Source organism: Nothobranchius furzeri, chromosome 16 (assembly GCF_043380555.1).
Source record: "Nothobranchius furzeri strain GRZ-AD chromosome 16, NfurGRZ-RIMD1, whole genome shotgun sequence".
Taxonomy (NCBI): domain Eukaryota; kingdom Metazoa; phylum Chordata; class Actinopteri; order Cyprinodontiformes; family Nothobranchiidae; genus Nothobranchius; species Nothobranchius furzeri.
In genome coordinates, this window is record NC_091756.1 from 44867054 (window position 1) to 44892513 (window position 25460).

The 25460-nt window shown below is 39.9% G+C and overlaps 2 protein-coding genes across 3 annotated transcripts; both read right to left on the reverse strand.

Moving 5' to 3' along the window:
* Window positions 1-16963, reverse strand: LOC107387721 (alpha-N-acetylgalactosaminide alpha-2,6-sialyltransferase 1). The gene is made up of 9 exons (XM_015962850.3): window positions 16730-16963; window positions 16331-16595; window positions 15988-16150; window positions 15409-15571; window positions 6844-6982; window positions 6661-6764; window positions 6427-6510; window positions 2264-2363; window positions 1-1013 (listed from the first exon to the last, which is right to left on the reverse strand). Exons 1-9 carry the CDS (start codon window positions 16825-16827, stop codon window positions 834-836), a joined length of 1296 nt encoding a protein of 431 aa, XP_015818336.1. The 5' UTR covers window positions 16828-16963; the 3' UTR covers window positions 1-833.
* A 99-nt stretch (window positions 16964-17062) lies between these two features.
* On the reverse strand, window positions 17063-24192 carry mxra7 (matrix-remodelling associated 7). Of its 2 annotated transcripts, XM_015962853.3 has the most exons (5): window positions 23280-24192; window positions 20991-21095; window positions 20858-20891; window positions 20637-20748; window positions 17063-17447 (listed from the first exon to the last, which is right to left on the reverse strand). In XM_015962853.3, the coding sequence occupies exons 1-5, from the start codon at window positions 23538-23540 to the stop codon at window positions 17333-17335; spliced, it is 627 nt and encodes a 208-aa protein (XP_015818339.1). In that variant the 5' UTR covers window positions 23541-24192; the 3' UTR covers window positions 17063-17332. The 2 variants fall into 2 exon arrangements, with proteins under 2 accessions (XP_015818339.1, XP_015818337.1); XM_015962851.3 differs by having other exon boundaries at window positions 20858-21095.
* Window positions 24193-25460: the final 1268 nt, after the last annotated feature.

The following is a 25460-nucleotide window of genomic DNA, read 5'->3' on the forward strand; positions in this document are numbered from 1 at the left end:
TGTTTTTTAATATATTTTAATTTAAATACATTAATATTCACACATTTTCAGTGGAAGCTTAAAACACGTTATTTTTTCCCCTCCCTGTCCCAAGAATACATTTTTAACAAACATCTTCTTCATGTTACAAACTCTTGAAATTATTATAAAAATGTTGCTCAACAACAATCCTCCGTGCATTTAACCGTAGATTTTCTGTACACACAGAACTAATAAAAACATTTTTTAAATGTATGAATATTTTTTAAATGACCTGCATTTTTTAAAACGCATTTTCTTCACAGAAAACCTTCATAAAACCTAAAAAAAATAAAGAGCGAATCACATCATTTGTGTAAAAACTGGTTTCTCGTACTGACCTTGTCTCCATGCTTGTTTCCCAAACTAGCTGTAGTTAATTAAACAAGTTAATGTTGCTTCGAATGTCCTAAAAGTTGTGGATTTAAAGAAATATGGAAAATATTTTAAAGAATCCCTGTGCTGATGAAGAAATCCTGACAGAAAACTTAACTGAAGTTGCAGTGGATGTACATAACTGATTTGCAACAGTAAATATTTCACTAAATGACGATTATCTTTGATAAATGGTAAATGTTCCTTCTGAAGCGCTTCATCAATCACAAGGACTCCAAAGCACTTTACGACATCCAGAAATCCCCCCATTCACATTTTGATTCACAGCAAAAATATATGAATTAAAATAGTGCATTTCAAAATTTGTTAAAAGGAGATATTCCTAACAGGTTCATTTTGCAGATGACAATTCTGGTTTTTGAAAAAGAGACGTAAACATGTTGACTATTCTCTCTGTGTTAGCTATTCTTCTTAGTCCATCATCCTTCTGTTCTTTGATACAGCTTTATTATCTTTTTATCATGGAAACTCTTCCACAAGTTCTTCTCCTGAATGAGATCATGGTTGGCATAGAAAATGACTTCACTTTTACTTTGCTTTTCAGCATAGTAGTTGGAGAATTGAGCGTAGTTGTCTGTCATGAATCCGTAGGCACTCACCTGAGAATGATAAAAAAAAGTCAAAGATCAGAAGATGATCCAGATGTTAAGATCAGAATCATGGACGTAATTTTCACTTTAGAAGTGGGGGGACATGGGGGGAGGGGGGGGGGGGGTATCTTTACAGTATGCACAACTGGGAAAAAGGCTTCAACACAAACGGTTGTTTTCCGCTTGGTCCTAGAGCTCAACCAGTGTCAATTTAATATAGCGTAATATTGTTTTTGGATGGTAAAAAGTGCAGGGGTCAAAACTTGACTTTGGAAAAAATGGGGGGGACATGTCCCCCCCCCCCCCCCCCCCCCCCCCAAAAAAAATTATGGCCATGATCAGAATTATGTTATAAACAACTTTTTCATCAAATATTACTAAAGATACTTGTTCATGCAGTTATGTCTATTATGTGCCAGATTTCACAATTTCTTCTAAACCAGTTTTCAGTTTTTGAAAAAAAAAAAAGTTTTTGTGCAGACAATTAAAGAATAAACATTTGAATAAGTTGCAACTGAAGGGCTTCATGAGGGTGCAGTTGGTGGTACTGTTGCCTTGCAGTGAGAAGGTTCCAGGCTCAAATCCTGGCTGCACCATTACTGTGTGGAGAAAGCATGTTCCACCCAAGCATGCATACGTTTTCTGAGCAGTTTCCTCAAATGAGGGTTACAACTAATGAATGTGTGACAGTTTGGTATGCAATAACTAACGTAGTTCTACTAATCTGTGGACAACGCTTATAAATTCAGTTTCAGTGCCTTAAAGTGTCTTAAACAGTGTCCTTGTTTGACATTTTGACTTGCCACAGCATGAAAAGCTAATGGGATTATCAGTAAGCTGCAAAAGAGTGAGTTTCCCTCAGGGGAATGCTGTCCACAAAAATCCACCATTTCTAGAATCACCATTTTCAGAAATAGTTACTTTTGTTGAATTAGAGGAAGAAAAAAACACGTCAGTAAGCAGCATGCTACACATTGTAGATGTGTATTTGTTTTATGGACCAATTTATCTAAAATCTTCTAACTATCAATTCAATTCTCACTCATTTTAGGCCTCGGAAGGTTAATCACATGAGATAACAAATGACCAATAACGATTTTTATCTTTGACAGCCAGAATAACACAAAAATACCCAACTAATGTGGCATGCAATCAACAAAAAATGTCTCCCTCTCAAGCTCCTCTATAGTCTCTGAGGTCAGATGAGGTTAACGGGAGTGAGTAACCGCTTCAGGTGCGACCACAGAGCCCATACTTACTGTGTCACAAGTGTGCAGAGCCAAGAAGAGGGTGAATGCCCCATTGGTTGGTCGCACAATCGACCAGATGTCGTCATTCAGATAACCTGATTTTAAAAACCTATGGGAAAGAAAAAGGAGTTGAACTGATAAGAAACACGGAAACATCTTCATTAAAGTCTCCCAGGAATATTTTAATCTTGTGTGGGATTTAAACTCTAAGCTGCCACTTTACCACAAGACTTTTTGAACTGGGTACAGTAAGAGTGTAAACATGGACAGTATGTACACTTCTGCTCGGGCTCACTTTGCTGACATGCTCACTGAGGTGTCTTTGAACGCTTTTGCCGTCAAATAAATGACACAAAGACACAGAATTCTGTCTCTTGACTGAATCAGGAAGTACAAGTCAAGTCAAGTCAAGTGGCCTTGACTCTTAGTCCAGTTCACAGAAGTAGAAAGACATTGTACAGATTAGATCAAATGAAATGAGCCCAATGACACACTAAAGCATAAGAGAACAAAAACAAGAGACAAATCATAACAGTGCTGTGAAAATGAAGTATAATTTATAGTAACTCCCTAATCTAAAAAAGAAAGACTGTTATACCAGTGTTTCTGCATGTGACTGGTAACATATTGTACACGGGTACTGGTTAGATTTAAAACAATCACATATTTAGAAATTTTCAGCCTATAAATTAATTTTTAAACAAAATATCTTTAAACGGCTTGTAGGGTGCTTACCCTCGCATTTACAAAAGTCTCACTTCTACTCGTCCATCCAGGCTTCCTTTACTTCATCAGAACAAGACCCAAACTTATAAGTGAGTGTATTTCCCTGAGCGTATAACATACAGCACTGCCTATATATGTCAACATCTCTGTCATGTCCTCTCTGATGATATGAAATGCTATGATATATTATGTGATATGATACTTTCTTGGTGACACTACAGCAGAGGTGGGGAACCCTGGTCCATCAAGGGCCGCTATCCAGCTTATTTTAGTTTCAACCCTGCATCATCACACCTGATTTCAATCAGCAGGTGATTAACAGGCTTCTGCAGAGCCTGATGAGCTGCAGAACAGGTGAATCAACCATATCAGAAGTGTTGGAGCGCAGACATGCAGGATACCGGCCCTCGAGGACCAGGGTTCCCCACTCCTGCACTACAGTGTTTGACAGATAAAACTCTGGAAACTTCATCTGCTTGTCCTCCTTGGCCCGGCAAATCAAAACGGCACTTTTAGCTGCTGTATACACATTGTTGTGTTCTACTCCACAGGCAGAGCATATATCTAGTAACTGCTGCAGGCCAGCAGTGCTTGAACTTAGAACCACTAAGTCATCTGCATACATCAGATGATTTATGAGAACACCACCAGCTGCACAACCAGTCCTGCAGGCTTTTAATCTCACTGATGAGTCATCCATGTACAGGTTAAAAAGAAGAGGAGATAGAATGCCTCCTTGTCTGACTCCAAGACAACTCTGAGATACTGTTACGGCATTTTATCTCTGGAACATTTGCTGACCGTATCAATAAACCAAGATGCGTAAGTATCTTGGGACACCTCTTTGCAGCAGCTTCATTAATAGTTATATGGTTAACTCTATCAAATGCATGAATGCATCTATGATGCACACAGAGACTGAGGAGTTTTGTATTTGGTCACCATCTCCTTTAGAGCACATACACATGTCTGTACCAAGCTCAGACTTTAAGCCAAACTGATTATCTGTGATTTTTAACCATCTCAGGCTCAAATTAAGTTTTGATAAAAGGACAAACAACTAATTCCTTCAGGGGTACTTCTGAGTTAAAAAATGTTCATGAAATACGTATGTGGAGTAACCAGGTAGGTAGGTTTTAACGTTGCAAATCTGCAATCCTGCCTCCAGAGGGTTAAGGTGTTGTTAATTATTTCCAGCAGAATTCTTTCCAAGGCTTTAGAGAATATGTTAGCAGGAGCAATGGGCCTATAGTTATCCAGGTTACCATCTCCCACCCTTGTATTTCATCACTGGGACCAACAGAGCAGCTAGGATTGAATCAGGCCAACATCCATGTACAAGAAAAGCAGAAGGGTATATAGCAAGGAATGGTGCTAATCTACTGCTTGCATACTTTAGCTGTTCGGCAAGTACGCCATCCAACCCAGTGGCGTTATTATTAGACAGTTTAGTAATGGCTTGATGGACCTCATGTGACATGGTTTCATCTATACTTTCACTTTTACCCATTATGTAAGGTTCACTTGTACACAATTAAACAATTCATAATAATGTTGTCTCCACTACTTTAAGATAATTTCAGTTCCTGGGAGCCCATCAACCACACAGGGTGTGGGTGTTTTCCTTCCTGTAGTGTCTCACTTCTTTCCAGAAGTTTTTTGCATTGTAATTGAGGAGTTTCAGAGCCAGAGACTCAGCTCTCATAGCTCGATCATTTTTACTAATAAAACGCACTGCATATTTGTATTTTCCAGTTGTAGTCCTTTGACACTCAAACACAGACCTATTTCTAGGTCTCCCACAAGCGCCCACTCTTTTGAGGCCTCACGTGCTTCAGCATGATACTCAGACACAAGTCAGCAGGAGGAGAAAGTAGCATCAGACGGCAGGTTTTGGACACTTATTTCCAGATATTTGGACATCTCACCTCAGATTGTTAAACAGCAGTGAAACTCTTCGACTGACTCCGCTTACTATTCAACAATGATTATTTATCCCCACAAATAACACAAAACTGAAGGAGTTGGAATAGCTAATGCTAACAGTTATCTTCTGCTAGTTGAGACATTTCCTGTTCCCTGGAAGCTAAACCAACATTTCCTGTTTCCTGGAAGCTAAACCAACAACTTCCTTCCCCGTCGCAAGTTAAGATGGGTGAGTCCATGAATGTTAAGTGACAGTGTGACGTAGATCTGTTGGGATTTTCTAATCCTTGAGTTTCACCTTCTATTTTCCATCAGAAGCTGATGCAGGAGATAGGTGTAAGAGACTATTTTCATGTTCAACCTGCATGAAAAACTCAGAGTGACTGATTATAATCAGAAACAATCATTAAAAATGTTTTTTCTGTGTTTCGCACCTTTGGAAACATTCAATAGATTTTTTACTTAATTGATTTTAGGTTGAACAGAAAAAAAACTCTCAATAACAAATGATCTGCTGTCAGTTAATTTGCGGGATTATAACCTAATTTCAGCAAGATTGCAGAGTAAGTTTAGAAAAGAAAACTTTGTTCAGATTTTTGAACGTGTCAAACTCGTAAGATGGTTTGGCGAGGTGTTAGTGTTTCCTGAGAGATTAAAATAAGGTAAATGCACTTCAGATAACCGCTGACCCGTGTCACCCTGGACACACTCGTTTTGACTCGCTCCCATCGGGCTGGAGGCTCAGATCCTTTTGGACCAGAAACTCTCACCACAAGAATGTTTCTTCCTCTCTGCTGCTGAACTCGTGAAAAACAATCCAAGGTCTGCCAACTCCAGTCACTTGGTTTCAGTCACATGACCCTGTGTTGCGTTTGTACCTGAACTGTTCTTCTCTGATTAGTACCCATACACTGTCTTGTATATAGTAGCCATTTCTCTAATTATTTCCAATTTATATTATTATTTTACCATGACTATATTCTTCCTATATTTACTTATCTCTATATTAATCTTTCTTTTTGCACCAAGTACCAAGTAGCAATTTCCTAATGTTGTGATTTCTCACACATATGGCAATTAAACCCTTCTGATTCTGAACTTCTTTTGTTATATTTTGTTTCTTCTTTAATCCAAGAGGCTTTTTCAGCACTAAAACTTGGGTTGGAAGTAGGAGACTGTAATCAGAAACCATCAACTAATGAGGCCATCAAGGTCACAAGTCTCTGGTCATAACCTCAATTCGGTGATTTCACTCCTCTGTAAAACCCTCCCTCTCCCCTGTCCAAATTGTGTACATCACGGTCTCCTAAGTAGTGACCTTTGTCCTAGCCTTTTTCCTAGAGATGCAAAGGATGCCTCTGTTGGTGCTGCTGCCCCCGCAACCAAGACCCAGCTATGCAGAGGAAATGGACGGACATAAAATTCATACACAGATATTTCTAAAACTACTACTGTGCTATCGCCCCTCACTACAAGATGATTTGTATATATTTATACACATTTATATTTTAAAGACTCACCTGTTCCGTACATATCTCATGAAATCCTGGTGCAGGACATAGAAGCGACTCATGTTGTATTGTCCTGAGTAGTAAGCTCTGGGACTGAAAGGTCAAGATGTACACACATGGATCAATGGCTATGAAGGGATGGTCTATTCACATCTCTCTATATAAATTGTCTGGCCTGCTACATACTTAGTCACTACTCATTTCTTTAAATGCATAATCAAAATATTCTGAACTGATATTTACTTTTCGTTTTGAAAATCACTATCAGAGATTTTTTCTCCTTTAATAAGAGCCTTGAGCCAATGGAAGTCCCTCAAACCCTCAGGAATCAGGACATACTTTATTCCCTGTCAAAGAACAAAAAGGTAAAGGCTTTTTTTACATTGCATGGAGAGAACTTTAAACAAATTCACAGTTTTAAAGTACCTCATCATGTGGAGCAGACCTGTATCCATATGGGCTGAAGATAATAGGTGATTGTGTGATTGAGAAGGATGTATGAACATATACTGAGGTCTTGTTTCCTACATCTTCCTCATAACCCTTGATCACTGCTGCGTTCATCCTGTCACATAAAAAATCAGATCTATAATTACATTTTCATTAAAATCATTTATGTGACCAATTTAGAACCACTTTAGATTTTATTTAAAGTGAGTATGTATTTACAGTAGTCTACAGTCAGAGTGAAATCAGTTTGTAAAATCTGGGGACAATTTTCAGACAAACTAACATCTAATTTTATATCAGTTCAGGTGAAGGTTTTATTGTAATGTATTGATTTTCTATCAGATGGACATTAAAACTTGGGACTGTCAAAGGTAATGGTGACATGCAATGCAAATCTCACTTTCCATTCTTATGTGTCTTCATATGGGTCTCTACTCTCTAGTTTTGTGATCTGCATGCAGACAAAAAAAGTCCAAGGTGATCAGTAAACATTGCGTGGTGGTATGTATGCCAAACAAAAACACAACACAGCACAACAACGGTGGTGATCTTGAACATTCTCCTCAGTCTCTGGCTTTTTGTTAGACTTGGAACCAGGAAGGGGCTGCAGGCAACAAGGAAGTAGGCCAAAAGCTTTGGAACAACCAGTGACTCCACCTTCCAGCCAATGAATGATCAACAGTTGTTGATGTTGCATTTCCAGAGTGGCAGAGCATGCTCTGCACCACAATGAAGCAGGTACTCAATAGTTGGGGGAAAATACAGTCAAACCGAACTGCACCCATCCAAGTCACGGTGAGCAGTGCTGTTGGAAAACCCCTAATGGACATCTAATGGAGCTTAAAAGAGATGTGCAGTTGGATGTCATATACGTAAAGATGGTAAGATATTGCTTTAAAGGGAAACTAGGCAGTTTTGACTAGTGTCTGTGCGTTCATCGTTTTAAGACCTTAAACTGTCTCCCAGCCTTCATTAATGTCTACAGGAGTGATTCATCATTAAATTAAACAAATACGCTTTGTTCATGTACACATGCAGGAAACATGCTGGAGCCAGACTGCAGCTCCAGGTATGTCAGCTCAAAATTTTCTAAGTCCCAAAAGAGAGGCTAAAGTTGCAAGTGGAATATTCTGGCCACAGGGTGCAATAGGAGCGTGGTGGCTTTTCAGTAACCTTGTAAAGGGTAATTTTTGCACACATTGATTCAATAAAATTATTAAAAAATATGAAAAAGTTGCAAAGTATCCCTTTAAAAAGCCCAGGATGTGGTGGAGAGGAAGCAGATAAAGGGGAAACAGTGGAGGCTCTAGCACAGAAACTTGTGGGACACCATGGGTGGCAGGGGAGGGCCGAAACTTGGAGATGGCCACAGAGAAAGAGCACTCACACAGGTTGAGAGGAAAACCACTCCAGTACAGTTCCTGATAAGCCTACCCAGTCTCTCAGCCTATCCAGTAGCAGGTGATATGCTGTGTCTGAATCCATGCTTGTGAGGACACATTTTGGGGCCAATGACATAACAGCAAAGAGACGACAGTTGTCAGAATTTGAAGGATACTCATCCTTGCATCCTCAAATGCATCCTTGTTCCACTCAAACTTTGAGGATGGGTCTCGTGTACTCTCACCAGCAAAGGCTATCCCAGAATGCTTTTCGCGCCAGCCATTGGATTTTAAAACAGGAAAGAGAAACAGGAGAGCAGCAAAGTTTTAAACGTAAGTTTGCAGAAAAATAGCTTTAGAAAACTAAAAAGCTTAAAGTGGTTCTGTTTATAGGCATTTTTCATTTTTATATTTATTTTTTTAATGACATTTTAGGGAGAAATCACACATGCTGGAATCAATGGACCCAAAAGCCCTTTTAAACTGTGATGGGGGTATGTCGAAGGGGCACACAGAGAGAGTTTGGTTAGCTCAGGTAGAGAAAGAGGAGCAAAACTATGTGGAATGACAGGCTGGGTTGGAGTTGGAATAGGCAGAGAGAAAGCTGAAGAAATACTAGATCTAATCAAGACTTTATTAAAAAGATAGGCAAACCCTGTCCCAGCTTTCGGTGTTTTTTTAAAGCTAAATGGACGGTTCTGATCGCCGCCATCTTGGCTGTACCACATGTCTCGTCATGCCCAGACAATCCACAAATGGGAAAAGAGGTGAAACTGAGAGTAGGGCTGTGAGGGTGGGAGCAAAGAATTGACACCCATTAACTCTGAACCAATGTAGCAATGTGCTAACCTTAAGCTATCACGGAGCTTGGAGCCAATGAGGGTAGCTACGAACTACCTGAGCAAATCCAGTGCTAACCCAAAGCTAACGGAGGTTTTCTGGCACTTTTAGCCAGAAAAACACAGTTGAGCAACTCAAAAGTGAAGCATGCATTACTGATACAAAAGAACTTTTGCACCATAATCTACTTAATTTAATGGAGCGTAATGATATTTATTACTCGTGTTTGTACTCCATACTCAAATGTAAGTACTTGTACTTAGTTAGAAAAATATTTGGTGTTGGTGTATTCCTATTGAGTATTGAGGATTTGTTTGTGTATTTAGATCATAAACAGATTTGTTCAACCACAAATAGTACTGGTGCTGAGATCTAATGTTGGAATAATAAAATCAATGTCATATGATCTTGCGTTTCTCTGAGCTGGATTGCAAGTCTTTGTGCAATTCTGGTTCATATAAAGAAGCTTGCTTGAGCGTGCTCAGCTTTCTTCATTGTTCCACCACTAAACCACACACACAAGCTAAACTGCATTCTCCTACTCTGGTGTCCACACCTCAACACAAGAGTGATGCTGCTAATGGAATGAGCAAACCAGACGTAATCTCTGAAACATCTGTCTCTAATATAATGACTTTGTTTTTACAACGTTTTCACAAATGTAACAAGTGCCCTCACATGAAAGTCTGTTTATAAATATCTGCAAATTATTTCACACCGAGTGAATCTAAACACGCCGATGATGCTGGGTGTTTGATTACTGTCAGTATATTACCCATATGTCAATGAGGGTGCAACAATAAACAACACAGGAGTTTCTTTTGGCTACAACTGCACCAAACAATTACAATGATAGTGTGAGACTAATAGTAACTAATTCAATTCAATTCAAAATACTTTATTAATCCCAGAGGGAAATTGATTGCTTTAGTAGCTCATAATAATAATAATAATAAATTCATCAAAGAGTTATGGTATATTACAATGGCTGTTGGCAGGAAGGATCTCCAGTAGCGGTCAGTGTTGCATCGAAACTGAAGAAGCCTCTGACTGAAGACACTCTTCCGTTGTCGGACAGTCTTGTGAAGAGAATGCTCAGGGTTGTCCAGAATTTTTTTGATTCTCTGGAGAATCCTTCTTTGCATTATCTCCTCCAGTGGTTCCACAGTCTGCCCCAGAACAGAACCAGCCTTTTTTATTAGGCTGTTTAGCCTTTTCAGGTGCCTGCTTCTGATGCTGCTACCCCAACAGACGACGGCTGAAGAGATTACACTCTCAACAACAGACTGGTAGAAGATGTGCAGCATCTTGCTACAGACATTGAAGGACCTAAGCATCCTCAAGAAGTGCAGTCGGCTGTGTCCCTTCTTGTAAACGACTTCGCTGTTCTTTCTCCAGTCCAGTCTGTTGTCCAGGTGAACTCCAAGGTATTTGTATTCCTCAACCACCTCCACTTCTTCTCCCATGATGGAAACAGTGTTTGACTCCACCCTGTTTCTTCTGAAGTCTAAAATCATCTCCTTTGTTTTGTTCACATTCAAGATCAGATGATTGTTTCCACACCATGCCACAAAGCGCTCCACCAGCTCTCTGTACTCAGCTTCCTGTCCATCTCTGATACACCCGACAACTGCAGAGTCATCTGAGTATTTCTGTAGATGACAGGTCTCTGATTTGTACTGGAAGTCTGAGGTGTACAGGGTGAAAAGGAATGGTGAGAGTACAGTAGTGGTGTGCATCTCTACCTGCCTCACGATTCGATCCGATTCCGATTATCTGCCTAACGATTCGATTTGAGTCTGAAATGCATCACGATTCTTCAAACAAAAATTTTCATTACTTAATAAAAGCAGTAGAATAGTTTTCAATTTCTTTTTGAAATCCCTGAAAAACAGAACATTCATCTATTCACTATAGTGAGCAATAATGTTTAAAGTGTGCTGCCTATAATTACTTAAATAATTCAAGAAATAATGTTTTCGGTAGAGCAGCTTTAAGATAGAATATTACTGAACTTAAAAATAGTAAACAAATACTGTGTTAAGTGATTCTTTCACATCCAGGATCCCAAAACAGAAATTAGCCCAGACATCTGATTTAAATGTAACGGGTACATCTTTGATTACTGGTAATGTTGGCCCTGTATCCCTGTCCAATTGCTTCTAGGACAACGCAGTGCGCATGTCATTGCAACTCTGCCCCAGAAGTAATACCTCAAAATTTTGTTGTCCTCGCATAGACATAGACCAGGGGTCGGCAACCTGTTCCCATCAAAGAGCCATTATTACCCATTTCCCACAGTAAAGAAAACACCGCAGCAGCCGCGGCGTTGTGGGCGGGGCCTACCCTCAGACAGCAGCCGGTACCGGTCGGTCGCTCGTGTACGTCAAAGTTATCTTTCATAAGAAGATAATCAATAAAACGATTTATATAAAGTGGATCCAGAAGTTGTAGCCCGTCTCTGCCTACAGTATGTTGATATTTTTCACCCTGTTGGTGGTTTTACTGAGCAGGTGTCACTTTTGTCATACGTTTCTTTTTAAAACATGTTTAGACTGTTCAGAATACAAATCCAGGCTCTGTCACGTTTGATTGTTGTAATTAAACTTTGTAGGTGGGGAAGGTCAGAAAAGGATCCGATCATTTTGTTTTTCCCTCATTTACAGTGACGGAGACAACGGTGCAGTGCTCCTGGCTTTGGTGTTAATCAAGTTAAATTTAACTATTTTCACAAGAAAACAAAACAGTTAAAACCATGGCTTGTGTTGTGTTGACCGGATAGTTCCCGTTTTTGACTATTTATTTTGACGGAGAAAGAACAGAAAGAATTACCCCGACGCATGCAGACGAACTGACATTTTATTCGTTTTGCGCAGATGTAGCTAAATCGCTCAAGAAAAGATTCCCATCTGAGCTGGACACGGAGCTCAGCGCGGCTCGCTGTCAGCGCGTACGTACGGCGCACAGTGAGCTGAAGATGTGGAGAGGGGCTTGGAGCACGTCGCAGAACCAGGGCGCATGCAGGACGATTCCTCCGACTGAAGCGAGTCTTGTCACTTAGAAAATGCTCCCTGATTATGAAACTTTGGCTGAATAGCACTTGTTCCTGTCTCCAATGTGGCAACACATCCAGGAGCCTGTCTGAGGAGAATCCCAGAATCTCACATCCTCGTCAGCTCAGAACACGCATATGATTACGCACAAGCGTGACGCGTCTACCCGGTCTCACAGTAAGACCGGGTTGGAACTGTTCAGGTTTACGCAGACAATCTTTACATTTAGAATTGGCATACAGATGCAAAATTAATGCAGTAAAATATAAAGCATTTTATTTAAATATCCATTCATTATTTTACAAGCACAGAGAGCCGCATCAGATGGATGGAAGAGCTGCATGCGTCTCCAGAGCCGCGGTTGCCGACCCCCGACATAGACATAGGGAGAGAATCTCATTATGTCACGTTGCTGCATCGATGCGGAATCGTGCACGGCTGAATCGCGATGCATCTTAGAATCGATCATTTTTCCCACCTCTAGAGTACAGTCCCCTGTGGTGCTCCAATGTTAATGATCACCTGGTTTGATGTGCATTTCTTCAGCCTCACAAACTGTGGTCTGTTTGTCAGGTAGTCTTTAATCCAGGTGATAGTTGAGGCCCCCACCTGTGTCTTCTGGAGTTTCTGGCAAAGTACATCAGGCTGAATTGTGTTAAATGCACTGGAGAAATCAAAGAACATGACCCTCACAGTGCTGCCTGCTTTGTCCAGATGACAGTGGATTGGTTGAAGCAGCTGGATGATGGCATGTTCAACTCCAACTCCATGGTGATAAGCAAACTGCAGCGGGTCCTGATATGTTCCAGTTTGCTTATTCAGGCCAACAGGAGTCTCTCCAGGACCTTCATGATGTGGGATGTGAGGGCAACCGGTCTGTAGTCGTCATTGACTGATGGGCGAGTTTTCTTTTGAACTGGAACAAGGCAGGATGTCTTCCACAGGACTGGAACCTTCTCCTAAGCCAGGCTGAGGTTGAAGAGGTGCTGCAGAATCCCACAGAGCTGCTCTGCACAGGCCTTCAGTACCCTAGGGCTGACACCATCTGGACCTGCAGCCTTGTTCCTGTTCAGTCTCTCCAGCTGCCTCTTCACCTGACTTCTAGAGACAGATAGGTGGGAGGAGGTGGTAAATGGGGCAGCAGCATCTCCTGACTTGGTTGAAGACAGATCTATAGAACCAGACGAGTCCATGACTGCGTTAGAGGACAAAAGAGCTGGTGTGTGACAGGAAAATGTTGGATCAGAGGAGGAGGGATGTCTGATTGGCTGGGGACAGGCGAGGAGGACGCTGGGTTTGTTTCTGAACTAAACCTATTGAAGAACTTCTTCAGTTCATTGGCTGTGCCCAGTCTCCCATCTGTGCAATCCTTCCTCTGCTTGAAGCCTGTGATCTTCTTCATCCCTGACCAGACATCTCTGATATTGTTCCTCTGTAGTTTGTTCTCCAGCTTCTTCCTGTATGCCTCCTTGATGTCTCTGATCTTGATCTTCAGTTGCTTCTGTATACTCCTCAATAATTCCCTGTCTCCCTCCTTGAAGGCTCTTTTTTTCCTCATTTATTTTTCTCTCTTTCCCCATTACAAAGTTTGAGTTTCTAAATTGGACCATTCCTACCTGTTGGTGTTTTTTTAATCTGAAAAGGCATCACATATTTCAAGAATGGGGTAAAAAAAAAGAGCGCATAAGGAATTCAGTCTGTCACTGGCTAACTGCTCAGAAACGCAACCCAAGAAGAACTAATGACTGCTGTCAAAGTACTATACTCCACTCTCTGTGACGTTAAGGCACATACACCCAAAACTAAAACGCACTGCTCCTAAGATTAAACTTGACAAGAGTTTGGTGAAAAAAAAATAAATAAATAAAAAACACTCATTTCATCCCAGGCTTTTACTTGCTCTCAGAAAGGATGCTTGCAGTTAGCAAGAAGCCATGTTCTAAAAAGCAGCTAGATGATGCTTGGATGAATATGAAAGAGCTCATAATGCCCAATTCTAACTAGGGTTGTTAAACATTTCAAGTTTGCCCTAAACTAGAACTACAAGACTGAACAACAAGCTCGACATCACCCAAACCAAAAAGTTTTAATGATTTTCTTTGACAGACTAATAAATAAAAACCTTAAAAATCTGAGGGACCAAAATGACCAACCTCTAATTTATCATCTTAATTAAAAAATCTTCAAGATCATCAAGACACTGGTAGGTTGTATAGTTATATAGTTGAGTTTCATAGAAATGATTAATAATTCTTAACGTTTGCCAAAAAGGTTTCAAGAACTAACCCAAAGCTTCACCAAAGTAATAGATCCTGTGTCAGTTTGATTCATGTCTGAGAGGAAAACGAAAGCAGCTACATTTAAAAACCACCACTGTGCAAAGAAGTAGTTTGGACGTCCAACAGACGTGGTCTGGACCAACAGACTCAATATAGACATTATCTGCACGTCCATGCGACGTTGACTGTTTACAGGGACAAAGAGCAGAAAAATTAATAATAATGATTAATAATTAATACTATTCTACAAACTGTCTATTTTGTCATTACTGTGTTTTTTTATATAGCTGATTTAATCATGTTTCATTTGGAAGTTTTTATCATGTTTCTTGTGACCTTGAGTTTTGAAAGGCATCATCATCATCATTATCATCATTATTATTATTATTGTTATTATAATTGGGACAGCGGCAGCTCAGAAGGTAGAGCGGGTTGTCCAGTAATCAAAAGGTTGCGGGTTCGATCCCGGCCCCGACCAGAGAGTGCTGCTGTTGTGTCCTTGAAACTTAACCCACTTTGCCTGCTGGTGGTGGTTGGAGAGACCGGTGGCGCCTGTGTATGGCAGGCCTCGCCTCTGTTAGTGCACCGCAGGGCTGCTGTGGCTACATTGTGAATGAGTGTGTGAATGAGTGAATGACTGTGTTGTGAAGCACCTTAGGGGGTTGTAGAAGGCACTACAAATACAGGCAATTTACCATTATTAATAATAATTTGGTTAAAACTGATACAGACAGAAACAGAAACATATTGTGTAATTCTTCAGGTGTGTGTCATCAAATACCTTCCCCACCCAATATTAAATATAGCCTTTAATAGGCTGTGCAACGTCATAGAAAACATCTTCACATCAACTATTTAGCTACGCCCAATGCCAAGTGCTCTTACACTGATAGAGTTGACCAAATTGCTTTCAGTGATCAGTTTAAAATTCCCCCTACGCATGACAAACTCAACCAACAGGTTAGTTTTACTTTTCCTCCTTCTTACCGGAAAACATAATCATGAGCGTCAATTTCTGCTCCCATTTTTGAGCCGTAGAGGATTCCTCCAGATCCCACCACAGCACAGTGCACACATCCATCACCGCCCGGTTTAGGAAGCAAAAGTGGTTGTATTGGCTTTGGAATCAGCTTCACCGCTGACCAAACTTCTGTAGAAATAAAACAACTAATCAGCATGTTTATTTAGCGGTTGCTTTAGTACTTTGCCATTATTGGATGGACAGATTGCCGGTTGCCAGATCTGGGTGTGTGAGTTTCTCCTTATGTTTGTGAGGCAAGTTAAAACATGTTTGATGTTTACACACTTAAAGGAAAGTTATAAACAGAACAGCTAGAGTTTGTATTCACTTCATTTTATCTGCAATATTAGATTTATTTTTAGTAGCAAAATATTTCACCAACTCTGGTAAAAAAGCTAAACTTAAATTATCAAAAGCACAAAAAAGTGCATTTCATACATTTGCCAAAATGATTCAACAGTTTCGCAACTGCTGCATTAAAGAAGGAATTAAAGACTGTCTGCTGTTCCCACAGAGTTTTAAATAGTATTTATTCAAATACCCACCGTCGTATTTCATTTGCATAAAACCAAACGGGTTGTTAAAATGTGAAAGCCGGTTCCACTCTTTCATGTTGAAGTTGTATCTGTGCATAAACAGGCGTATGTTTGGAAGAAAAGCTTTCTGGAAGACCTCATCCTTGGATTTACGCAGAGACTGAGGACATGTCTGGAAACATACGACAACTCAAACATTATTTTATTTTAGCTAAAAATCATATATATAAAGTCTAGGTTTGATCAGCTAAATGAAAAACGACAACAAATGCAGATTATAATAAACACAAAAATGAACATAAAGTTAAAAACGTTTTAAAGGTCTTGTCCTGTCTGGTCATCAAACACTTACATTGGGTTTAGGTGGAGAATCCTGGTTATATATATCATCAAAGTCCCACTGCGGGAGCCTTTGGAAAGCTTTTAGAGACAACATGGGAATAGGGGTGTCTTCAGGAGAACTTTTAGGCTTCGTCACAAAGTCCCTTCCACTCGTTACGTCTGTTTTTGTATTCTGTGGCGATGTAGACGACTCTCTTTTGTTGTGCCAAAATTCAACAATTTCAAACAACATGTTCTTTCCTCTGAATCTCCCATGTCCTGAGAGGTATGCCAAGCTGCATTTTCAATTTAAAAACAGAAATAAAGTCATTCACCCTTTCTCAATCACAGCTAACCGAGTTACAGCGTAAAGCAAACATTTAAAAGCTCCCATTTAATAACTTCTTTGTCAGTAATTACAAAAACGTACCTGTTTACTGGTAATTCCTCCTGGTATAGAACCACAAAAAATATGCTGAGTAAAATCACCAGCAACAAAGAAAAAATCCCTACTTTTAGCTTTGCCATTTGAAAAGGAGAAGCTCAGCACCACGGTTTGACACCAACTGACAGGTTACGAGTCGGTGTTCCAGGTACTTTAAACAGGTAATGCCTGAAACGCCAGCCACAGGGTTAGCTCAGAGATAATGGAGCGATCCGCAGCTGGAGCTTAGTAATCACAAGTGAGTGGGCAGGGCTACAGCACTCATTTCGAGGCATAAAAGACATGTGACGGAAAACCACAACACACACACACACACAGTTTCAAAATGTTTTGGTTTATTACACAGGAAAGGAAATATAATTCAGATGTAACTAGACAACACTCCTTTATTCCTTTTCCAGTCATTTTTGCATCACTACCTGTGGCAAGTGTGGGGATACATCATGGATGTGACCAAACATTTTAAAACACCAAATGAGCAGCTGCTGTGATAGAGGACACGGTAGCTGCTGAATACTGCAAACAGATTTATTTTAAATAACTGGCATAAAGTTCTGGATAAAAAAAAACACTGGAGATGGAGGAAGGTCAGATGGAGTAGAGTCGGAGCTGATCCTCTAAGTCTCCCTCAGATATGTCCCCAAATGTCTCCTTGTTGTCTTTCAAAAGCTGGAAGATGGCGGCCAGCTGCTCATGCTGGACCCTGTAGCAACAAAAATGTGTAAAAAATGCAATGGAATTAGTTTATATAGAAAGTCAAACGAATGACTCCTTCTAATATTACTTTTATATAAAAAATAAAGCTTTTCTTACAGCCAAAAGATACAAACTCTCACATTAGACAAAGATATTGAAAAATAAAAAAATAAAAACAAATTGATCAAAAATGGAAATGACACATAAAGTTATATAAATCATTAAACAGATAACAAACCTCCAGCTGTTTCTTTGACCCTACTGAATGGCCTCTGTTTGGTGAAACAGCTAATGAATCAGAAAACAGCTCCACACCTTCACAGAGGTCCATAACCCTTCATTTATGCATGTGAAGAATGGTGTGACTATTTATAGGAAAATATGTGGTTACAAGTGTAAATACCAGCAGCAGCAGTAAACAAAACACGTTTTCAGAGGCATCCAGGGTCAAGGACTGAAGGCATTTTTAGATATATTCTACTAAAATATGTTAATATTTATAATAGAAACATTTGAATAAACTCTGTGACGTTGAGAATATTAAAGTTACTTACAGACCAGTTCTAAAGCAGAGTTATAGTGTTAAAATAAATTTTATAACTTTGTTCCATTATCTTATACCTTCATTGCCAGCTCTGCATTACACGGCTATCTTGACAGAAATATTTTTAGAACCTACCATGTTTGACCCCTGGATGGACCGGTTGATGGTGATCTTTATCAATAATCAGAGAATTCTATGTAGCAAATTTGCAATGCAAAACTTGACACTGGTGTAAAAGTTTATAAGTAACATTCACATGAGAAACTATGAAATTTAGAAGGTAGGATCTGTTTGCAGACAGCAAACAAACGCTTTGGTCTTGTCGGCACGTACTGTCCTTGAAGCCCTCAGCTTGGCGTTTTCAGTGGACCCCGGCTACGGTGGGGCTTCAACAGGTTTTAAGAGGAAGAAGATGTCAGTGTGACATGTTGCCAAACTACTTCGTTTCTGTTGTTTCAACCCCATTTAAACTACTGTGCTCTAACAGACAGACCAGGGCTGGGTGGATTTGTTTACACAGAAGGTGAGCCAAAAGCAAATATAGCACAAAATCCTCTGATTTATCGCGTTGCCTGGTTACAAATGCACACATGAATCAAAAAAAGGAATGTGAAGAATCTACGTGTTGCAATCAGAGTCAGTGTTGGGAACTCTGTGTGGCTGATTAATAGGAACAGACTTCAGAGGCGAGACTCTTTAACAAACATCCACGTTTTAAGGAAGATTAACCACTTAATGGTCTGTTTGTCACAACTTTACATCAAACCTCTTCTGGCCAGCCAGAGGACAACCAGTCCTACATGTCTACTGCCCTCTGGTGGAGGGTTACAGGTTACAAGTGCCAGTCGTTTTTTATTTATAAAATTAGGCCAAATTGTGAGAAATTTATATAAAGAGAACATTTTTATTTATGTCGTAAGTACACTGAAATGCATCACATACTGTCCTTCACCAGAAATTCAGGAAATAACTAAACTTGCCGCAGACTCAACACAGAACCTGGTCAACAAGTCCCAGTAAGTCCACCGCTGTGCTTCACTGAAACTGCTCAGTGATCGTGTAATCTCTTTAAAAACTATAAAAAGATCCATCATCAGGACATGCATAAGTGATGTTGACTTTTGCAGGTGTACATGATCTGCAATGGTTGATGCGATCCAGTGAAACTACAAAAAAATGTAAATTTCTTTGATCTATTCTAAGAAATCAGTAAATGTAGAAAGCAATCTGTAATCTGGAGTATAGAACAAACTGCAGTGCTATAAGAACGTTTTAGCCACACTGCTGATTTACTCTGTTTCTGCAAGTTTTCTCACAATTAAATGTTTTCAGAATAGATTGTAGGTGGAACTCTCATGACTGAATCCATATGAAGAGACAAAATATTTTACCTTTTTTTATTATTCATCTAAAGTGTATTTTAATAAAAAGGCACACTAAGTTAATGTGCGAACATCCAGGCAATCCTAAAAGCTTCTTTGAAAGTTAGCTTTGGCTATTTTCTTTCAGTTTAACATTAAACAAAGGTTTCTCGTGCTTTCTGAATGAATTGTATAATTATGTGCAACACCAGTGGTTTATTTCATCCCACCCAGTTAAACCCATTCTGTGGTCTTTCATCCAACTGCTAAATATCCAGAAATCACATAGCTGATGATTGTAGTGCAGTTCCTAGTTTTCTACGTTCTCAAAGACTTAGACTGGAAATGGATTTTGTTTTGGCCGTTTGAGTTTGACAGCTGGATCAACCACTTCAGTCCAGTTTCATTTCCAGTCTTAAAGTAATCTGGCTCCCCCTTGTGGTGAAACAAAGACGTGTTCTCAAATAATTAACTAACACCTAGGGCACAATCAACACTTGCTGTCACGCACCTGAGGGGCTGGTGTCTAATGGGGAATGACTGAGCAGTAAAGGGAGAAAAGGTGGGATGAGATGAGCGACACTGCACTGTCGCATCAGTCGCTTCGTGGCCAAGTGAGAATAAGAAGCTGCTGAAGCAAATATCACCGCTGAAGTCAAGACTGTAGTTGCAAATTAGCTGAGAGTTTGTTTGTTTTTCCCTACAGTGGCCAGAAAGTGACTCTCTTGGGACAAACGGGTGAGCATAACTCATACTTTACCACAGATTTGTTCCTTTCTCAGGTTAATAGACAGTTTATTTCTGTGCTGGAGTTTCTCCTGCAATGATGCAATAAGAGCAGGACAAACAGAGACGAATGGATTTTTTACCTGGAGTAGCCGTGCATTTTTACCTTCTGTATTTATTAGAGTGTGCTCTTAAATCTCCTACTTTACTGTCAGACTGCTAATGCTTGGCAGAGATTCAATCTGGCCTTAGCCAGTCGCCTAAAGCTGAGCAGTGATAAAGCAGACGGTCACGGGAAACAGTGAGAGGGACAAAGGAGAAGGTGGGGGTGATGACACTGGACAACACTCATTTGGAATGGTTTGTGTAGATCTGTGATTAAAAAAGTATTCTGTGACAGATACCGAAGGAACAAATTAATTTATTTTCTGTTCCTTGTTCACACAAATCAACTAAAGAATCACAAAGTCGCCATGTTGTTAAAAATCCTCCACCTCAAAAAGTGTTCTTCATAAAAGAGAATTAACTTCTTTACATTTGTGTTTTTCTTTACTTTTTTACCAACCTCTGCTCTTCCTCCAGCTCCTCTTTGGACATCATCATCTCTAAATGGTGCGACCGCATCTTTCCAGGAACATACTTCAAGGAGTTATTTGCATCCGATTCCACCGTCTCTGCTGTTAAGGAAAAAAACATTTAATTTTTGAAGCTTTTATTTTGAAATGCAAAAATAAAGTGGTTATTTATTCTTAACTATTGAAGTCGTAAGTGGTTAACTATGCTCACCGTTGTTCCCCGGGCTCTCTGCGGCTCCTTCAGTCTGGGGGTAGGAGAAAGCACGTTTTAGGAGCTCCGTATCAGAGAGCCCAATGAACGACCTACGACCCCTCCCTGATGAGGCTTCAGATGATGAGTCTACCTCTAAACTGATGTCTCTGGATCCAGAACTGGGGACAGACAAGCTGGATGTGGAGGTGGAGTGCTCAACAACGTCTTCAGTGGGAGCATGGGGGTAATTCTGCTCCTGTCAGAGAATGATAAGCTTTTTTAAACCACCAGTGTCTTCTTCCTGACTTTTCAATTTTAAACTTTAGCACGTCATGTACGTTTTATTCGATAGAAGTTTATCCTTCGGAAGCAAATTCTTTGTGGTTCAGGTTTTTCTGTTTGTTCCTGCCAACCCCCATGGTCCTTTATAAAAGGTAGAAAAAGGTCGGCCATAATGACCCAAGGTCAGACGAGGTGCCTTTACCAAAGGTGTGGATCATTGAAAAACAATTTTTTATAACTTTTTGATAATTAGTCACTCTGAGTTTTACATACAGGCTGAACATGAAAATAGTCTCCTACACCTATCTCCTGCATTAGCTCCTGATAGAAAATAAACGGTCAAACTCTAGGATTAGAAAATCCTGACAGATCTACGTCACACCGTCACTTAACAGTCATGGACTCACCCATCTTGACTCATGGCGAGAAAGATTGTAGTTGGTTTAGCATCCAGGAAACAGCAGAGAACGTCTCAGCAAGTACAAGCTAACCATTAGCATAAGCAACTGCACCACACAGCAGATCTCCTTTAAAAAGCAGCTGAAAACTCACTTGTTCAGGCTGGCCTTTGTACTCACTCTTTATTCTGCTCTCCCCACCTATTCCACCTTCCTCAGGATCCACTGATTTCCTGTCTCTCTCTTTCTTTACAATTTCTAATCACAATTGTCTATTTTTTGCTCATTTAAAATATATTTGTAACCATTTTCTAAATTCTTTTTAATTTTTACTTTTTTTTTTTGTTTTTGTGAAGCGCCTCATGATTTTTATCTTGAGAGGCGCTATAGAAAAGATATTTCTTCTTCTTCTTCTTCAGACTTGTTATTTGTGGAGATAAAACATCAACGTTGCAGATTCAGTGGTAGAGTCACATTTCTGTTACCCAATCAGGGGTGAGATGTCCAAATATCAGGAAATAAAACTCCAAACGTTTTTATTTGTTTTTGAGTCATTCCTTTTATTATTTTGCTTTTCTACACCAGAATGTTTTTTATTTTTTAAATTAGACTCCAAATCCTGCCGTGTCAAGCTCAGTTGTGATGTGGCTCCCCTCTGGTTCCTGAAAATGGTGCACCAGAGCTACTTAAACATCAAACTGGGAATAAAAAAAAAACTCCTGCATGGAAGATCTGTTTGTGCTATTGTGATTTGGATCTTAGTGATTCATAGACTGAGAGAAAGATCGACTTTTTTCAATTGCTGCTTGGAAATGATGCTTCCACCAATGGTGCATTGTTTTTTGAGTCACCAAAGATTCAGCTGGTGATCAGAACTGGCCAATATTCTGGGAGATCATTGATTGGTCAGATATCTTTCGTCTACTCTGTGAATGCACTATCACCAAGAAGCAATTACAAAACTCAACATTCTTCCCAGTCCCTGAATTCATCATCATTAAAAGACAATTCACACCAATAATAGCAAATATTCCATGTGGAAAGTCATATATTGATCTTAATCTGAAATGGTAAAAAATAAATTGTATTTTGTTAATTATGGTTTTTAGGGATGAGTTGGTCTAAATCATAGGTTACCATTGAGCAAGGCCAAAATCATGTGGCCTATCAGTTCACAAATCCAGAGTTGGTGCATATCTGTAATAAAAATTAATTATCAGAGAATATAAATTGCATACGTGTGATTTTTCTGGGGTGATTGTTTATCTTCCTGGATTAAGATTGCCAAACAGCATCTAAAATTCTGACACTTTCACAAGCGTGTGAACTCACCATTGCTAAGTGCTCATTTGTGCTAGCAAAAAAGTCTTCATTTATATTTAACATTCAAAATAATTTTACAGTCAAGAAGTGTGTGTGGAGGAGGTGTACTCTGATCATTGTAAATATTAGAGATGGTTTGAAAAGGTTAGAATTGGCATTGGCAGGAATCAGAAATCGGTATCGGTGTCAAAACTAGAATTGGTGCATTATTTTATTGTAATAAGTAATTTATTACAGGCTCCAAATACATTATCAAGAATATCAGTGGTGTTTATTTTGATGCACGTATCTAGACTGCAATAGCCACATGGTTCAGTTTGTGTTTATTGAAACTGTTTCTGAAGAGTACTTAACTCAGATTAGGACAGAATTATGTAACGTAAACACATCAGCAGAGCAAACACACACCTGAGTGACACAGATTAGAGGTTACCTACTGAAAGCACAGATTTGACCACATCCCAGTGATCGTGGGAGCTCCCGCTAATCTCGCTCCAGCTCTCCGCTTCCTTCTTCTTCTTCTCCTCGGCTACATGGCCGTTCTGCTTGGCCTCGGGCTTCTCTAATCCCCGGTGCTCAAAGTAACTCCGCGCGTTTGCAAAGTCCGCTGCAGGCGAGGAGCCGCTGAGCAGCGACGTGGCGACCACGACAGCCAGAAGCGTGAAGATGATGGCGGACAAAACAAAAGTCAGATCCATGTCGTCCCGCTCTGCCTTCACCGGAGCCTTCGTCTCACTCAGCCATCTCGCTGCTTCTGCTAATCCTCGAACATCAGCGGTAACGGACAGCGTTTATGGGATCCAGCACAATCTGCTCTCCGATCCGCACGTCACATCCTCTGGTAACGCCCCCCTCCTCCCAGCCCTACAGGGCAGGACAGGTGGGCTGGCAACGTGCGCGGCTCCGCTCTCCCTGTGTCTTCAAGGAATAATCCCATAAACTCGGGACAAACTGCAGGACCCAAATGGTTTCTGACAGAACCCGTGGACTGGAGGTGCGAGCTGATAAAGTTCAAGCCGGTTTAGCGTCAGCTGAGGGGACAGTCCTCACCTGAGGAATTACAGGCACGAACAGATCCAAGCTGAGAGGAAAATAACCTGCAGACATCACTTCTACTCCCTTTGGTTCATTTATGATGCACAAATCCACAGGGGGATTAAACTATAATCGTATCAAGGATTTTAGGGGTTACATTTTGGAAAGCTCTAAGAAAAACGCAAATTATTAACTATGTGAGTGTGTAAGAATTCAAAGCTTTATTTAGAATATTCTTGCAACATGAATATGATTAACACTAATTTAGGTTTAAACGGAGACATTTGCTTAATATAAATTAACTCAATACTTAATATCTTCACGACTTGCTGCCTTCAGAAAACCAGAAACATCCAAAAGGACTCAACCCACCCTGCCAAACATCTCTTTAAACTTATTCCATCTGGCAAAACGATCCAGGACAATAAAAAACACCAGCTTTTATACAGGAGCCATCACTGACCTGAATACTGATGCTAGGAGGTCACTAACAGTGATTCTGTGGGACACTCAGTGCTCTACAGCACCTTAACATTTAGCTCAGGGGTGTCAAACATGCGGCCCGCGGGCCGGATCCGGCCCGCAAGCTGGTTAAATCCGGCCCGCAAGATGGTTGTGTAAACTTTATTTTCATACTTTACAATGTAGAGTGAAAACAAACTTATCTTTGTGAGCAAGTTTTCTCTGTAATGAGTATAAATAAAACAAAGCTGCACTCAAGGCTCACACAAGAACTTGAATCACATTCTAAAGTTGGCCGCCACTCAGGATGTGACTTCTGATGTTGATGTGCTGGTGAAAGCTAAAAGATGAAAAGTAAAATGAGTCAAATATACTTTGAGTGCTGCATGAAACTGATCTTGCCATGTGATCTGTAAGCTCTTTGAATCACTAAGGAATGTTTTTCTTATTTGTTGATTTATTATTATTATTATTTTATTTTTCAAATTTTCAAGTACACTTCAGGTGTTGTACTTGTACTACACTGTCCTCAGGCTCCAGCCTTGTTTCATATTGATTGTATTAAAACAAAGAAAACAATCTGAAGTTTTTTTTTAATTTACCGGTCCGGCCCACTTGGGACTAGATTTCCCTCAATGTGGCCCCTGAGCTAAAATGAGTTTGACACCCCTGATTTAGCTAGCTAATCCTGATACCTCAACATGTGACTGTTTCCATTCACTATCTGTTTACCTGTATTTCACTTTATATTAGATTGTCTTATTACCGTGTTTCCTTTTATACTCATATCTGTGCACCTTAAACTGACTGGGTTTGCAAAAGGTGTGTGTGTGTGTGTGTGTGTGTGTGTGTGTGTGTGTGCATGCATGATATCAATTTTAGCCTTGTTTATGTATTCTTTATTTAACCAGGAAGGTCCCATTGAGATTAAAAACCTCATTTTCAAGGCAGTGCTGGGAAAGAGACTGAAAAAATTACAGTTACATTTGTTTTAGCAACACATATATGTTATTTACAAAATTACAGAAGGCAGTTACAACACAGGGAATCTGTCTCAAGGGCTCTCAGTCTGGGTTTTAAATTGTCCTTATATTTTACTACATCCTTATGAGCTGTCTTTA